The sequence below is a fragment of the Nelusetta ayraudi genome, unplaced genomic scaffold (genome assembly GCF_046127955.1).
Source record: "Nelusetta ayraudi isolate G7.1 ecotype Tasmania unplaced genomic scaffold, CSIRO-AGI_Nayr_v1 ptg000056l, whole genome shotgun sequence".
NCBI classification, from domain to species: Eukaryota; Metazoa; Chordata; class Actinopteri; order Tetraodontiformes; family Monacanthidae; genus Nelusetta; species Nelusetta ayraudi.
Window position 1 is genome coordinate 1,882,257 of NW_027466106.1, and position 17,864 is coordinate 1,900,120.

The 17,864-nt window shown below is 48.7% G+C and overlaps 1 protein-coding gene across 6 annotated transcripts in view; it reads left to right on the forward strand.

Annotated features, from left to right (window-relative positions):
* Positions 1-17,864, forward strand: part of ctbp2a (C-terminal binding protein 2a) — a 59,413-nt gene that overhangs the window by 24,424 nt on the left and 17,125 nt on the right. The window contains exon 1 of one of the 6 annotated variants that reach the window (XM_076038293.1): positions 5,417-8,146. The exons of 3 other annotated variants lie outside the window; for them this stretch is intronic. In XM_076038293.1, coding sequence (XP_075894408.1) covers positions 5,803-8,146 — 2,344 coding nt within the window. In that variant the 5' untranslated portion in view covers positions 5,417-5,802. Of the gene's footprint in view, positions 1-5,416; positions 8,147-16,791; positions 17,572-17,864 lie in introns of those variants that run through there. 2 more of the 6 variants (XM_076038294.1, XM_076038297.1) reach the window with 2 other exon arrangements.

Sequence of the window (17,864 nt, forward strand, 5' to 3'; positions counted from 1 at the left end):
GAGCAAACCTCTGGGCTCTGCTGTGTCCACCACTCCCCCAACCCCCCTGGGGGAAAAAAAAAAAAACAACCCAAAAAAAAAATCTGGCACCCAGCTCTGCTATGAAGTCATCGGAGTCTGCCCCTCCCTCATCCCTCCACCCACCCCCTGGCTAGTTCCAGGCTCCATTGCTTAAAACCCGCGACCCATTTTATAACTCTGTGCAGAAACAGGATGGGATGGCGGAGGGGGGAGGGGATCAGCCCCCCAAAAAAAAACAGAGCAGAAATTGTCGAAAGTGACACTTTTGAACTGAAAGGCTGGTCTTTTGTCTGAAGCGCTGATACGTTTTTTTTTGTTTTTTTTTTAATGCACTTTTGTGAAAACCTCCTCTTTTCTTGTTTGGCACTCTGAATGAAATTTTCTGGCGCATTAATCTCCCCCCCTCCCCTCCCTTTTTCTTTTTTTTTTTTTGCACGTCTTGAACTCCGCCTGAGTTGGCGTGGAGCTGGGTGGCTGCTTGACAGCTGGAGAGGAGTCGTCCCTGAAAGAATTCTCTCGTTCAGAACAAACGCAGCGGGCTTCAGACTCATCAAGTATTGCTACAAAGCCCGGCTCCTTTGGTTTCAGGCTGCAGGTCAGATGGGGGGCGAAAAGGAAAAAAAAAAAAAAAAAAAAAATTACAGGCTGGGAAGGTTCGCTTGACGGCTGCACCCAAGGGAGATGGATTATGGGTGGAGGGACCCCTGTTGCTAGTGTAGCTTTTAGACAGGAAATTCGGAGCAATCCTTCTCCTGCCCTTTGCACGCGGTTCGAGCTGGCTCAACTTTTTTTTTTCCTTGCAAAAAAACAAAACAAAAACCCGAACGCCATCGCAGTCTCGCATACGACTGTCATTTAGACGAGCACAAGCGTCACGCCTATCACGTCCATCGACCTCCATTTTGCCGTCCGTCGATTCCCCCGCGGATGAGCTTCCAGAGGCGAATAATCCTCCCGGAATCACGCGCAATGCAGACATGTACATAATGTCTTTTAAGTGTGCATTACAATTCATCTGACAACATTATTCTCCAGCAGCCATGGTGATATTGTAATCCCATTTCCACTTAGTGCCTTTCTGCCCCGCGCTCATGCATAAGTCAACGTGTGTTTAACATTCAAATCATGCCTTGAGTACACGACGTGTCACACTCCGGGAGACAGTTGTTTTTATCCCTGTTGCGCCGCGGCATTCGCTTTGAGTTAGCGTGTGATTTTGTTATTCATGTATGCGCCGCCGGGCTATAAGGCCAAGGCTTTTTCGCCGCGGCGTGCCGGTGTGAATGAAAACAGACATGAACAAAGCGTCGCGGCCGGCTGTCTGTGCACCGCGCGTCAGAAGACGAGCGGAACAGGGTCAGAAGGCTGAGCAGACAGTTCCAGGATCCTTCAAGAGTGAGTTGATGACAGCCTGTGTGTGTGTGTGTATGTGATGTTGTGGGAGGTGGGGGGGGGGGGCACAGCTCGTAAATAAGTAAAATGTGAAGCTTTTGGAGCTTGGTATGCTACGCAGTTATCGCTAAACACGCGGACTAAGGAGTGCACCCACGCAGGCCCATATAGCAGGGAAAACCTCTGGATCATCTGCTTGCTTACCTTTGGGACTGATAACGCTCGAGTTACAAGGAGATGCTAACAGCTAGGGCATATTCTCAGACAAAATTCCCAAAGCCAGTGTTTGCATGTGTAGTGCCCAGTCCACCTCATTCTGGCACCGCAGCTGTAGAAATGATTATGGGCGCTTTGGGATTTACTTGCGTTCAGTTTCGCAAGTAAGTTGCTGTTTTGTTTTGTTTTTTCCCTCTGACAGATTTTTGGCACCCATTTACTAGATGTCCTTGTGGAGCTTGTGTACCTGTTCAGCTGGTCGCAGTGACAATAGCTGCGTTTCCATTACAGTTTTTCACACAATAAAAGCGATATTTCTAATATCTATCGACAAAGTACAATTGCGATTTGCAGGTGTTTCCATTGAATGGTGTGAAGCGCATAAGCCGTAATTCTCGTAAAATCTCGTCCCCCAAAATTGACGAGAATTACGTTTGCTTTTGTTCGTTTACCTTTGTTTGCTGAATGGTTGTTGTATTTTTATCTTTGATTTCTTGTAAAAAAAATATTCAGTCTCCTCTTCAAGTGCTCACGTGACCCCGCGAAAATAGTGTTTCCATGACACGATATACCTCTACATCGATACGTCTGAAAAACCACCTCATGTTAGCATCAAAACCTTTTAGCGATATTTGAGATGTTTTTAGAAGTTTAGGTCTTTCCATTACCACTTTTTTTTTCATTGTGCTATTTAGGTTTTGCGCAATTGTAGGGATAATGGTTATGTAGCCACTTCTGCCTCCGTTTCTTGAGGACCCGGTTGATGTCCGAAGCGACTGAGTCCATAGCTAAATTTGCTGGAGCAAGTTGTCTTAGGGTGGCTCTCCCATCCCCCAACACCAGTGGGCAGAGGTCGGGTGATATCGCCCTGTTGGAGCTGCGACAGGTGGTGCTCCCACTTGTTTTGTGTCCCCAATGCTCGAAGAAAGAGGATTAGTGGGTATTCTTAGCATGTCATCGAACACGGGTTCGCCTAATTACAAAAGGAAGGAATAAAGTGGCCAGATGAATGTGGCTCCAAGTGCTTGACAAGTTCCAACTGTTGTAGTGGTAAAGAATGTAGAACTGCAGAAATATAAATATATAATTCAAGAAGTTTTGTTACTTTTTTTTCCCACAGGGTTTCCAAGTGCCAGTAGATGTATGTGCTCTACTGAGTGTGCAACCCTTTGGAAAAGTGTAGAGTGAAAAGCAATCCTCATCAGGCTGGGGGAAAAAACAGTTGTTGAAATATCTTACTGCCTACAAAACTACATTTTCAATTTTGGTTTATTTGCCCAAGATTTATGGTTTACTCATTTTGAATATTTCTCCAGTCAAGTTTAATCCAATGTGGGGTCTTTATAAGCTTGTGCCTGGGGCGGTATTATATTTGTTGTAAAATCCCCAGCTTAATTCATAAATCCCTCTGTTACAGTGAATCTGGCACTGTGTGCACAGCCGGGCAAGTATGGCAAACGCAGCAACATTGGCATTTAAAAGTAAAAAAAAAAATAAATCAAGAAAAAAAAAATCCATCAGTTCGAGACGGAACAGAACTATCTAATTTATGGCCCTGCTGGGAGAAGACTCGCAAACCCCGAGTACACAACTCTGCTCCCATCTTGCTGACTTTATGGAGATGAGTGTTGTGCGGCACCGCAAGCCAAAATCTGTGGCGAGTCGGGCTAGAAAAAGAAGAGAGGAATGGATTAGGAAGGCAGGAGAAGCCAAAAGATCATAGGAGATTGTCCTTTAATTAAGGGAAAGTGTAGTTATTGGCTTGGAACCATTTCCCCTGTATCCAAGCAGCTACTTTGTAGTCTTAAAAAAAAATAGACATTTTTAAAACACTTTTGCAGCACTTTTAACATTTGGATGAAAACCGACTTATCCCAGCAAGTAGTTTTGCAAAAGTTTAGCCCTTGGCCCTTGGGTGATGAAAGGCACCGACAATTGACAGCAAAAAAAAAAAAGTTGATTGACGTCTCGTTTCTCATCAAATCTGTTTTCGATCCGCCAAATCTTAGCTTTAATTGAATGAGTCATCTTTAAAGTTGCATTTGGATCTCTCGGGAGAGCCTTGCTCCTTCTCCATTACACTTTAATTTCTTACTCTGACCTTATGCGAAGGAAAAAAAAAAAGTCATCTACGCGATTGGTTTTTGGAAGCCACTGTCATCAGCTTTTTCTTCCTGTCACTGTGAAAAAAACCCAGCAGAATACTCCTCTCCCGCTCTCTTTCCCTCACTCTCTCTGATCTCTTCCTACTTTAATTACACAACTGTGATTAAACAAGATATTAGCTCCGGCGACCAGAGCCTGCACCGTTTCCGCTGGCCGCCTTGCGCTACTCCGGAACTTTCTCAAAAATGCTGACGTTAGACTTCCTATCGGTCTTAAAATATGTATGTGCTGCCCTTCTCTTCCTCGCGATAAGATCTGAGATTAGATTTGGAGGAAAATTGACACTTGCTCACCCTACATCTGTTTCCATGCATTAATAAACAGGCATCCTGCTCTGCACGCGGAGTCAGGTCTCGGGCCGCAGTCTGAGCATCTTAGGCACTGTGAATATCAGCTTGGTGGAGCAAAACTGTATCTTGCCGACATCATTAGATTTTTGTGTGTCAAGCTGAGGTTCTTTGTACTTATTAAAATACGACTGGGTTAAAGCAACCCACTTTTATCGGCGTGGCATAGTTCAATTGGGTGCTGGATTTTCCCATGTTTTGCGGCGCAGCGAGCTTTTTGCAAGGCAAAGGTTGTAGGTGCTTTGGATTAACTGCGGCAAACAAAACCCATCCCCCCACACAAAATCGCTCCCGCACACACAAATGCACGCGTAGCGCGCTCCCTGTGTTTTACTTTTCTTTGCAAAGGGGCAAATCCAGATTACAGAGCCTCTTCAAGAGAAGGAGATCAGAGGAGCTTTAGGCAAAGAGGGGGGAAGGTGTTGCATTTTCCTGACAGTAATATTCATACGGTTTTTATTTATGCAGTGGGCACACTGCAATTCCTACTGAGCAAACGTTGCAATCCACTTTTATTTAAAAGAAAATACACACATACATATAAACAGATTGCTGTTTATATGTGTGTCGATATACATATATGTATATTTATATGCTAATCTCCTTCAAAATATTTCCCATTTTGCATACAGACAGCAGAATGGTGTGATCTCAAATTCCAGTGCGTGGTGCAGCAACAGCGAGCGCCACACAACGCCACCAAGGACATTTCCCAGCGATTTGGGCAGCAGTTGTGCGGCGGCTCGGCCTCAAGCATGAGGCCCGGGGGATTAGCGTCCAATCAGAGTGGATTTGATGTTTACTGACAGCACATGGGACTTAACTGAGGGAACTGTTTTTCATTTGTATTCAATGAAGCCACGCTCCTTGCGCGGCCTTCCCTCCCTGCGCCGTGAAGTGGGCAGAACCGACACCTGTTGACAGCAGAACCTCGTTAATAGCCGCAGGTAGGTGACCCTCGAGGGATGGGCGGGGAATCGCGAGTAGTCTTTGAGCCATTGGCGTTATTGAAGCCTCAATCATTGTTACTTGATACGCTCGTATCTGGTTCACATGACGTCACATTGGGAAGTGGAATTAAACAGGCTTTATTTAGATGTAATCCCTCATAGCAATCGGCAGAGCGAGTAAAATGTCCCAGAGAAGGGAGAGATAAACCCCACTGGATTAGTACAAGCCCCTGCCCATCCCAACCTATAACCCATCCTATCTTTCCGCTGGTGTTTTTTTTTTTGTCTTTTTTGCGAACATTGGATCTCAGGAATACAACCTGTTTCCGTATCGTCTGTAGGAAAACTGTGTTACCTCTGCAGTGTACACTGTGTTTTTTGTGTGTTGTGTTTGTGTGTGGTGTCCTATTTCTACACTCACAACAAGCCAGCACGACCAGAAATTAATTATTCAAGGAGCGACAGCCGCAGGGGGAGTCACCTGATAGTGCGGACGGACAATATTACACCCTGATATCAGGTGAAGCAATAGACCCCGCTTTGTCTTTTTTTTGCCTGTTCTTCGCTTCTCTCCTCTCCATCCGGCAGCTTGAGCGCATGAAGACTTTAAGGCAAATTTCTAAAAACAAACTACAAACTGCACGTGGAGTGTCAGCTTTTTCCGTTTCTTCTTTGAGGAGTCTTTTGCTTTTGCTCTCCTTTTTTTGCCAATGCTTGTCACCAACAAACAGTTGAGTCTTGGCCGCTCCCACAGTTGGGACACGTTAGGAGGGAATGAGGGTCAGTGGGACAGGGCTGAGGGCGTCTACGAGCAGCAGGCAAGAGTAGCTGGCCGTCGGAGCTCTCTGTCATACGGGGAGGGAGGAGGGTGGTACGAGCCACCTCCTGGAGTGCGTCCCCCTGACCTGGATTTGAAGCGGGATCCGTATTCCTATCAGGACACTCTCTACGCGCAAGTCTACCCAGACCCTCGAGGGCTGAGGAAGAGCTCCGCTCCCGATCTGAGCCACTACGAACGCATACCCATGGCTCACCGAGGATCCATTCCGCATCAGGATTACTATTCCAACGATCCGGCTATATCTCCGCGGCCACCGGAGGGATTTTACCGGACAGAGCACCAGCCTCCACTGCCTCACCCTCATCCACTTAGTAGGTCGGGTTCTCATTTTGGGATGGCACCCGGGGCTCGTGCAGTATGGGATCAGGGTCAAGGGGGAAGAGCAGGTCCTCAAGGTCCTGCTTCGCCTCTACCTCCACCTCCACCTCCTCCAACCTCCCATGAGTTGAATCGATCCTATAGGGATGCCGGTGCTATGCCTGGTGCCAAAATGTCGTCCGATGGCCAACAGCGTGTACCGTCTCCTGCTCACTACGGTATGGAGCATGCTTCCCCCCGGTATGCAAGCGAGCCCCCGCCTCTTGCTGGTCAACCTGTTTATGGTGATGTAAACGGCCGCCCGTCGGACTTGCAACAGCAAGGTGCCACATGTCTCGTCGTGGATCCCACCAATCAAGGTATGGCTGTGAGACAAGAAACTGCTTCGCCCTTTACCATCCAACAACAGCAGCAGTTACAACAGCAACAGATACAGCAGCAGCAATTACAACAGCAGCAGCAGCAGCAGCAGCAGCTGCAGCAACAACAAATACAGCAACAGCAATTGCAGCAGCAACAGTTACAGCAGCAGCAGCTTCAGCAGCAGCAGCTTCAGCAGCAACAAATACAACAGCAGCAGCAGTTGCAGCAGCAGCAACTTCAGCAGCAGCAGCTTCAGCAGCAACAGCTACAACAGCAACTTCAGCAGGAACCATTGCAGCAGCATCTCCAGCAGCAGCCGCAGCCCTTGCCACCTCCACCCACTATGCCTGTACCTGATCCGAGTCTCTCTATGCCACCTCCACTTCCCGCTCCTCCTGCCCCTGTGCCTGCTGCAGCAGTTGCCCCTGCTGCACCTGTCCCTGTGCAGCCTGTCCTGACCTCTCTCCCGCCTGCCCCCGGCACGCCGCTCCCTGCTTGTGTTCCACCTCCTCCCCCCACTGCCCCACAGACACCTTTACCGGTGGACCCCAAGAAAACAGTCGACCCTGAGTTTCTAGCCCTGCTGAGAAATGAGGGCCTATCGGAGAGCACAATCTCGTCCGTTATTCAGCAAGGATTCGACTCCACCAGCATGTTAGTTGTCATGGAGGAGAACGACGTCCGCACAGTCGCTCCCAACCTTGGCCAGGCTCGGGTACTCTCTCGCGTGGTCCAAAACTGCAAGCGGCCAGTCGAGGCGCCGCCACCCCCGTCCCATCCTCAGACGCCCATGCGTGGCCGCTCCAATAGCTTCAGCCATCGCTCGGACATCTCCCACCATCAGCTGCAGCATCACCACCACCCGCTGCACCCATCGCAAGCTTTGAACATGGACCCCCAGCTGATGACGCCGCAAACCCCAGGCGCCATGCACACCATCTCGCCGAGAATGGGAGAAGTAATGGGTAGAAGGCCCAGCAGTGCGCCCTCTCAGCAACTCCTTGAAACGGCTGGAGGCTATCCTGGTCAGCCCCCTCGCTCCCCAGGGCCTTACAGCGGGGCTATCATGCCAGTCCAGTCAAGACCTATGTCGGCTTATTCTTCTGGAATGACAATACCTGGAATGCCCATGCAGGGGATGCAGATAATGCCTCCACAGATGTCGGGGTCAATGCCTGCCATAGCGGGGTCCATTCACTCTATGCAAGGCATGCCACAGCAGATGCCTGTCTCAATGCCGGCTCTACCACAGCCACCACAGCAGGTACCAAAGGCGTACTCAACTAACTACACAGTACCCATGGAGCTAATGAAGAGGGACAGGAACTTACTGCCGTTGTCACCAATGCACAGCCCCCATCCAAGTCCTCAGCTAATGCGTAAAGGCGGTGTGCCTACACCTGACAATGCACTCGTGCCTATGGGAGCCACGGGTCAAGGCCAGGGCCCAGGTGCTCTTGTTGCTAACCAGAAGTTAAGTCGACGCACAGGTCCGCCAGTCATAGTCTCCACCATGGCGTCTCCGGATACAAGTAAATCTTTTGTTTTACCTTTTATCCCTTGTCACCTTCTGTATGTTTTCCCACATATCTTACGCTATGTGTGTTCTATCCTTGTTTGCTCAGTAGTAGTTAGGTAGGCCTACTCCATACCACTGACAATGTGCAGGCAGTTGATATAAATAATAGCACATATGGCTATTTTAGCAGGTGAATTGGCTCGTTAAGTACTGTGAATTTGATAATACATTTTTGTATTCTGGCTTGTGCCACTCTGATTCATAATTGGAGATTGTGTGGTTAGTTGACTGAATTTGGCTACTCTCACCATGCTTGACATTAAGAAGGTTCAAACAAAGTGTTAATGTGAAGTAAAATTATAAAATTGATTAAAAAAAATAATTTTAGTTATCTCCTCCAAATAATTGGCTGTGCTCTATTCAAACAAAGAAAGAATAAATATTAGGTTTTGCTTTTACAATGAACAGTTTAGAAAAGTAATTTTGTTGCTTTTTGCTTTGTAAAAAAAAAAAAAAGCCAAAAAAACAAAAGCTTAATTAAAACCACAAGGCATATTTTTTTTTTATACTTGTGGCTTTGTTGACATGCTGTGATCCGTGTGGGAGCCAGATTTTGCGGAATTTAGTAATGCTTTGTTTGAGGTCCTTTATTGGTTGAATTATCTCATGCGGCTTAACTGCCAAAATGATATGCAAGTCTGTTTAACACAAAACAAATTTGCATTAATGAGGTGCAAAATAGATGACATGAATGTCACAGCCCTTTCTTCTGAAAATTATCAATCATACTGCCTTTATTTATACTATTTGTTCGAGGCATGTGTGCACTCTCATAGGTCCTATGAATGTGTGGCAGTCTGTTTACTGATAGTGTTTGTCTTGGTTATTTTCTGTGTTAAACATGTTCAACATAGCTGCGCTGCAAAGGTGTTTGCTCATAATTGCCTCGGTCTGTTTTCGCTTTTGGCTTGTTTTTATGTTTTAGATTGTTTTTGGTAATGACTGCATCTGCCAGAAAAAGGGGCATTCACAGGTTTTGCACAGTTATAGTCACAGCAGCATTCACGTCACATAGTTGTTTGGCTTGGGTTGTCATTGGGACTGCCTTTTTTTTACAGAGTTTTGTAGCGTCAGCTTCAATGTAACATTGCATTATAATAATAAGGTCAATCAGAGCACGTTTTACAGCCTTTAAACTACAGCCTCGCTGTCCTCCGGCTACTCAGGCGTACGGCTGACCTTCATAGATGTCGCAGCAGTTTCCTTGTGCGAGTTTGTCTCTCAAGAAACAAACTTATTTTTAGCTTGCACTGCAAGTCGTTTCACTGACTGATCAAGGACAGTAATTCTTTTGCACCTTTGATTGATCCCTATTTATAGTTTCGAGTTTGTTTTCCGCCCTTTCAAATCCAGTCTTTGCGTTCTCATTACTTGCGCATCTGTGGAGTTTACCCACATTAGGCGGACAGACATTAAAAAAGAAATGGCTTTGTATAAAAAGATATCTTCTTTTCGCACCAGTGCTGTGATGTTAATATATTTAAAACACTGCGGACAATAATGGGCTGATTTCTCCATCGGCGCTGCCTCTTTGGAGGCTGACTAGGAGCATCAGTGTACAGATAAAATCGAATTACGGCACTGATAGCTGATGTGTGATTGTGTCATTTTCTCCAGGCAGGTTGTAATGAGGGGAGGGTGGAGGAGGGGGTTTAATCCCCATGATCCTCCATTTCCACTGCCGCGCTAATCCACAGATATACTCATTCTGTTCAGGCCAGCGTCCCGACTTTCTGAGAGACTCCACCAACTTCTCCAAGCCGGCGCTGGCTTTTCAGTGCATTGTCAAAGGGCCCGAAGCAGAGTAGTCCATTAAACCCCGGGGCCCTTTTTGTGCGTCAGATCTGTGACTTTCACATCAAAGATTTGAAAACTCGACTAAAACACGCCGGCGCTCTCTGTGCTTGAGGGGAAACACGCCTCTGTCCGCGACATACACACGCACACAAACACTACATTGTTGTTACACAGTCAGCAGCGTGGACCTCATTTGCATGCGGCTGACATTTGTTGCTTTGGCAATTTCATCTGTTAATGGACGCGGCCGCAAAGCTGCTCTGAAAGCATATTCCTAAATTGCATGTTGCTAGGCAACGCCGGTTTTTGGTGGTAATCACAGACAGATTTGCTTCTCGTTCAAGAGCAACTCTTTTGTCAGAGGACGCCACAAATGAACACGCGTCTCGTTTGACAAAATGCAAGCTATCAGTCACAAAGTGGCGAATGACTTCACATATTCTCAGGAGTTCGTGATACAAGTGATGTAGAGATGGTTTTCCTTTTTTTTTACTTAAGCAGGTTAATCTTATTTGTCTGTTCAGTTTAGATTTTATAGTACTGAATGAAATGTTCTGGAAGCTGTATTGTATTCAATTTAACATTCATGAATTTATATGTACATATATATGTCTGACAGTTAATTAGTAGTTGTCAGTAAGTCTACAGAATCTGCAACTGTAAAACAATGTTCAAGAAAAAGTTTGTTTGGGAAGAAAATGTAGTGGAGTGTATCTCGCTGGCAGGTTCGGGTGCAGGTGGTATTTCAAAGTTTTTAGCTATTTTTTCCCATCGGTCAGCAAATCAGACTCTGCCTTTGATTGGCCAAAAGATTCAGCCTGAGGCGACATTGTCAGTTCCTCTCTGATGTTTTTCTGCTGACATCATCCGTCACTGCTGACGGTGACTCTCTAAGGGGAAAAAAAAAAAAATTTTGGATGACGAATGATGTTGAATGAATCGCGCCCTGGTTAACGTCCATCTCAGCGTGTGAGCGCGACCCCGCCTTCTTTTGTTACCGACTCTCCCGCGCACAGCCCTAATCAGCATAATAACTGCAGCTGCTGCTGCTGCTGCTGCTGCTGCTGCTACTTCCACTCTTTTGCCTCCCACCACCGCTGGTGTTCCACTTCCTGTTTGTGGATTCCGGCTAGGTGACCCTATGCCGGCTCAGGTCACTTCTGCTCTGCGTGACACACTAGCCGCAATTTAGTCGCTTCTTTTTATTCGTTTTTTTTTTTTTTTCCTTTTGAGATTTGCCAGGCCTAGCGTGATCCTGGAAGAGGGTTATGGCATATTAGTTCTGGAGCGGAGCAGATTATGTATTAACAGGGTTCCAGGTCAAAGCTGCGAGCAGTTGTTACACCGGGTGAGGGATTAAAAGAGAGTCGGCCTCCCTCCTGATGGACCATGATTGCTGCTCGCTGAGTGGAGGGGGAAGGTGCAGGGGGGGGGGGGGGGGGGGGGGCGATTGCGGGGGGAGTGGAGGGGGGTTGACAGCAGGCCACTGACAGCTGCCTGTCAACCTTGGTCAGTGGTGGAGGTGAAGCCGGCTGCCCTGTGCTGCCTCAGACTGGGTTTTTTTTTAAAGGCAATCGTGTTTTTAAGTTTGCGGTTGCATTACGGTTTACGGTGCTGCTCGCTCGCTCGCTCACTCACTCACTCACTCACTCACCCGCCTCAGACGCAGTGGAATGACTTCCGTCGCCTGCGAAAAAGACTCGCGCAAATGTCGGAGTTACAGCCGTCCGTATCCAATTGGGCCGCCAGAATATAAACGAAGCTGCGCTTCTGAAGCCCCCCCACGTGCCCCGCTCCTCCTCTCCCCACCCCCCAACACCTCTCACCCCCCCTGCTGTGCGAGAATATGAAATTCCTCCCCGGTGGAACATTCGGGCGCTCAACTCACAACAAGGCGGCCGGCGCTTCCATAAAGACGGACGGACGGCCGCAGACACGGAAGCGTCGGATTATTAATATGAGCGACGGCAGTCGGCGCCGCACGTCTGTGTGTCTGATGTGAAAGTCACGGGGACGAGCTCGAGGAGACAAACATGAAAGGATGAAACCGTGGTGCTCAGACAGGCAGGAATGATTTTTTTTTTTTTTCACTCCCGCTCACTGAGGATTAGATGAGTACAAACAGGAGGTCTTTATAGCGCTCGATAACATATTTTTTTGGTTTAAGTTGATCTGAGTTTCGCCAAAATCGGCCTCGGTGGGGAAACGGTGGTGTTGTGTCGCCCCCGCCGGCCTGAAGGGGGCGTCCTTCCTGCCAAACAGTTGGCTGCTGGGCACATTTATTCATGAGTTCGCCCGCCGTGAACTGAGAGATGAGAGGAATGGAGGCAGGAGAGGAGAGGCGCCAAGGTCGGAGACGGCAACCTGCACGGAGGTCTGATGAAAGGAAAGATGGACGGACGGACGGGCGGCGCTCAGACGCTCCTCCGCCGCCTGGCAGACACGCAGGAGTTCAAAGCGGAGTGAAGCCGCGAGTGGCGGGAAGCTCTCTGCGGCCAGTTTGGGCGGAGGGAGAAGAGGGGAGAGGGGGAGAGGAGGAGAGGAGGAGAAAAGGGGGATTGGCAGGAGAAGGGTGAACGTTCAGCCCGTCGAAATTAAAATACCGCCACGAAAAACCAGTTTGGAAAAAGTGGGAGCCCCTGCCGACTTCTCCTTCTCTTTCTCTCTCTTCCCCCTTTCATTTTTCTCTGACCCCTCTGCCATTTTCCACCACTGCTCTTTTTTTACTTCTTGATTCCCTTCTCCTCCCTTCATTCCCTCCCTCTACATTTTACGCTTCCACAACGCAAGGTAGTGACCGTGAATAATTCATTTTTCTTAAAATATAATCCTAAGTGTGTGTGTGTGTGTGTGTGTGTGTGTGTGTGTGTGTGTGTGTGTGTGTGTGCGTGCGTGCGTTGCCAACCAGTGCGCAATTTGACGATCTGCTCGCCTCTGTGTGCGTGTGTGCGCGTGTGTCTGTGTGTGCGTGTGTTTTTTTTCCTTTTAACAAAGCGCGTTGGGAGATATCTTTAGAGGTGCAGCAGAATCTCATTTGCACCCCTGAGAAAAATATTCTTCACCTTTTTCCTGCAGGGATGTCAGTCATGTTGAAAATCACAGCGGGCTGTAAAATGGGATTGTGTTTAGCACCGTTTGAGTCAGTCCCAGGGAGCCCGGAGGGTTGTGTGTGCCTCTGTGTGTGTGTGTGTGTGTGTGTGTGTGTGTGTGTGTGTGTGTGTGTGTGTGTGTGTGTGTGTGTGTGTGCGTGCGCGCGCGCGTGGCTTTATTGCATATTTTAACCTAAATGTTTCTTTTCTGAGCGTGCAGCCTAAACTTGCGATTGAGTCTTTATGTCACCGTGACACTCGCTTACCAACTCGATGCCCCCCCTCCCCCTCTCCCGCCACCACCCCATCCCCCAACCACACACCCCCACCACCACCATCACCACCACCACCACTGTCATCCCTGGAGTCTAATAGAAGGAAGAGAGGTAGTGGAGGAGAGCGATGGTGGCTGATGAGAAATAAATTGGCAAAAAAAACCCCCAAACAAACAGGATTTTTTTTTACCTTTCAGTTGGTTGGAAAACAAACCAGAAACAAACTCAACATCCAAAGCTCTTGACATCTTTCATCCGGCTGCATCTCTTTCATCTCTCCATTTAGATTATTGGCCGTTGTTGGGGTACGTACATTCCCCACTAATGACGTCGGCTTAAGTCACGAGGCGACTGCACAGTCATCAGATGAAACTTTCAGCAAGTTGAATTTTCAGTGTGTGAAGAATTTACCGTATACGGAGTTCACGATGAGCAAAATAAAAGCCGGATATATGATTTTTGACTTGGCCTCTGCTGACTCATGCAGTTCTGCAGCCAAATGTTTTTAGGGGGACGCGGGGGGGAGACACTGCTGGACTGTCAGTCGCACAGAGGCCGATGCGGCTGAATGGCGCTAAATCGGTTTGTGCCACAAATCCCTTTGGATTGATGAGCTCATATTGGCCAATATGATGCTGTTGTTGTAAAATGAATTTGCCTGGTGCGAAAGTTCAAATACTGAAACAGGGTAGTAATAGTTTCCACAAGATGCCTTTCATTTCATTAAATTTATTTTTTTTTAGTTTGTTTTAGTTTAGTTTCTTTATTTTCGAACAGTCATAACCCAAAAAAGCACGAAATGATTAATAAAATAATTCACAGTACATCATCTGAAAAGCTGCGGGCTAAAGCCAAAACTTATTGCGCCTTCGTGTTAAACCTTTATAGTAGATGACAAGACAAGAACATTAAATATATGATCGAACCAAGCCAAATATTTGCTAAACAAATCAAAATAACAGAAATCCAGTAACTACTAAGCTAATTGTTAGCGCTACTTACTGAATAGGTATACAATAAATTCTAGCTTCTGCACCTATTGGCTCCTTTGTCTGAAGGACTTCTCTGTTTTTTAGGATTCTCTGTGATTTTCATCTGTGCGGTAGCTGGTTGCTTTTTATTTTGAACATCAGTTTCGCCGTTTTAAGGTCAACTAAGACAGTAAGAGAGTTTACGAACTTTCTGTCTATCAGTTGTCTGTAGTCGGCTGTGTTTATGATCCCCTTTGGCCCCCCCCCCCGTAAGATGAAGACCGTCTTTGTGATAGCTCTCTCAGCGTTCCCCCAGATCTTGACGCAGTAAAACAGTCGTACAGCAGGGGGAGTGAGCTTCGACTGAGGATGCATTTCGTTTCATTTTTTTTTTTTCTTCTTCCAGTATTTCTATCCATCTTGATAGTTTGCCGCTGAAAGTTTGTGTGCGAGGTTTCTCAATTTGCACATCTGCAGCAGTCTCATCTCTGCAGAGGTGGTGGTGGTGGGAGGGGGAGGGGGTGGGGGGGCGGAGGGGGTTCATCAAAGCGCCGTGTGCTCGGAGGCGTCTGCCTCTCCTGCTCTCACGCTGAGCCGAGCTGATGTTGTGTTTGATAATGTTATGTGTTTGGCTTGCAGTTACAATTTTTGTTTTTTTTCGCTAACCTGCTGCCGCTGAAACTGCAGCTCTGTGTGTGTCCTGCAGCCACTTGAAGTGTCTCTCTCTCTCTCCCTCTCTCTCTCCCTCTCTCCCTGCCACAAAAAATAGAAAAGTAGCAAGACTGAAATAACAGCTTTATAAGACAAATGCCCCGAGGGAAGAGTCTCTATATTCTGCCGTGTGGATTAACAATACTTCACCAACACGTTCTCTCCCAGACGGAGTGAAGCCTCCTTCCCGGGTTGCTGATTCACTGTGTGGCTCTGCCTGCAATAACCTCCAGCTGATGAAACCAGGGGCTCTTTTTTTTTTGGATTCCGATCACAGATCAGACGACGCGCATTAAAGTTAAGCGAGCAGCCCCGCGAGCGCTCCAAAAATTGCCGGCGTTGCTATATTTATGCCGCGCTGATTTGCTATATTTAGCGACGTCAAATCACTTCCCTCTATTGAGTCGAGCAGCAGATTTTTAAATATACTGGAAAATAAGAAAAATATGTGCAGGCGCTTCATTCGAAAAAAAAAAAAAAAAAGGGATTATTTTGGTTTGTTGATATGGCTTTTCATCTCTCGGTCTTGTCCCCCCCTCCCCTATCTCCTGACTCACACACACACACACACACACACACACACACACACACACACGCACACACAACCCCCGGTGGAAGCAGCGTGGAAGCCGACCTGACGACCCGGCAAGATTTCCAAAGCTTCATTATGAAAATCCTTTTTAAGACACTGAAGAGACTCGGCTGCTGCTGCTGCCGCTGCTGCCGCTGCTGCCGCTGCTGCTGCCGCCGCTGCTGCTGCCGCCGCTGCTGCTGCTGCCGCTGCTGCCGCCGTCGTAGTAAACAAGCTAATCTGTTACTCCTGCGCGCCAAAGCTCGGGATCAATTAGACTCTCGGAGGGATTTTCCCGCGTTACCGAGGGTTCACTTGTAGGATTTGACTTCTGCTGACACCGTTTGAACCCTTCCCCCTCACCCCACTTGTCGGGTTCCTGAGTGTAAACAGAGGCGAGGCCGGAAGCCGTTGTGCACCTGTGGTGTTGTTGTTGTCATCGTGTTGTTGCGCGGGATCTGTGTGATTTTCTTTTAAAAGAAGAAAAAAAAAGTTTGCAAAGTGCTTTTTGTGCAAAGTCACTTCAGAAGAAGTGGTCTCTCTCTCTCTCTCTCTCTCTCTCCCACTCTCTCTCTCTCGCTCTGTCTCTGGTCGACGTGGGCAGATCTGGAGGAGAGCGCAGCAATCAGGGGCTTGAAGTGCGAACGAATGCCGCCGAGGAGGGAGGAAGAGTGAGCGGGGTGGGGGGTGGGGGTGGGAGGGGTTGAGGCGGCGGCGCTGGCACTCCAGCAGCACGGCAAGGGCCAGATCACGAATAATACAAGAGAAAGGCAGGAAAGGGGGGGGGGGGGTGTTGGGCAGGGAGGAATAAAAGGAAGGAAAATATGTTGAGGGAAGGACGGAGGAGGGAGGGAGGCAGGGGGAGGGAGGGGACGTGTGCCAGAGCGCCGTGACTAGCGGCTCTCCCAGGATCCTTTTAATGCCCCCCCCCCACACCCCCACCCACCCCAAACACACACACACACACACACACACACCACTCTCTTCGCTGTGGCACAACCTCTTTCTTTCTCTCTCTCTCTTTTTCGGTCCTTTTCCGTTGCTCTCCCAACCTCTTTTTTTCCTCCTCTCTCTCTCTCTCTCCCCTTTCTCCCCCTCCGTCCCTTCGGCGGGGCGGCAACAAAAGGCTGACGGAGTGAGTCTGACGTCTGAATGAGCAGCCCAAACCTGCCGTGAAAGGCAGAGCGAGGGTGGCGGAGAGAGAGAGGGAAAGAGAGAGAGAGAGAGAGAGAGAGAGAGAGAGAGAGCGGGTGGCGCTGCTGCTGCTGCTGCTGCGGAGGGGAGGTACAAGTGATCCGGTCGGGGCTGAAGAGGCGAGCGAGCGCGCGCTGAAGATGAGTTGAGATCCTTTTTTTTTTTTTTTCCTCCTTTCATCTCCTCCTCCTCCGTCCTCTTCCTCTTCCTCCTCGTCATCCTCCTGCCCTCGTCGGAATTTCGAAGAGTCGGAGCCTGCGACCGAACGGTGTGAGGAAGGAAGGACGGACGGACGGACGGACGGACGGAGGGAGTGAGCGGGTGAGGGAGGAGGGGAGTTGATTGTCACTTCCTTCTGTTACCGCCACCCATTCACCCACCCGCTGCCCTCCTGCTCCGCACCCCCCCACCCCCCAGACACCCCCCGCCCTCCTCTCCTCCACCCTCCTGCCCACCGGATGGAGACGCTGGGAGTGAGGTGACGGAGCAGCAGCAGGAGCAGCACGTTCTGGACACGAGCGGCGGCGAGGCGGCAGGAGAGATCAAGAGGAGGGGGAGGGGGGGGAGGAGGGGAGGGAGAGACTCCCCCGCAGCAGCCCACCGGCTGGTGGTGGTGGTGGTGGTGGTGGAGGGGTGAGGGTGGTGGTGGCGGGGCGACGACGCACCGCATGAGACGACTTTGGGCTTTTATTCCTTCCTCCGCCGCCGTCCTGCTCCTTCGCCATGTGCACCTCCTGATCCTTAAAGAATGTGGAGACAACATTTCCCAGGCAAGGAGCATGCTGCACACTGCACCACTCTGTGTGTGTGTGTGTGTGTGTGTGTGTGTGTGTGCGCGTCAGAGTCTGCATGCATGAGTGCGTGTGTTGGAGGGGCATGTACTCATCAGGGGTAGTAATAAAAAGCTGGTGTGTGTGTGCGTGTGTGTGCGTGTGTGTGTGTGTCGGGAGAGGTTGAGGGGGAGTTGCGTTTGGCTTTAAGGCTAATGAGCCTCTTATGTTTTTTCAATGAAGTGTGTCATGAAAACAGTATGCCTGTGTGTGTGTGCGCGCGCGCACGTGTG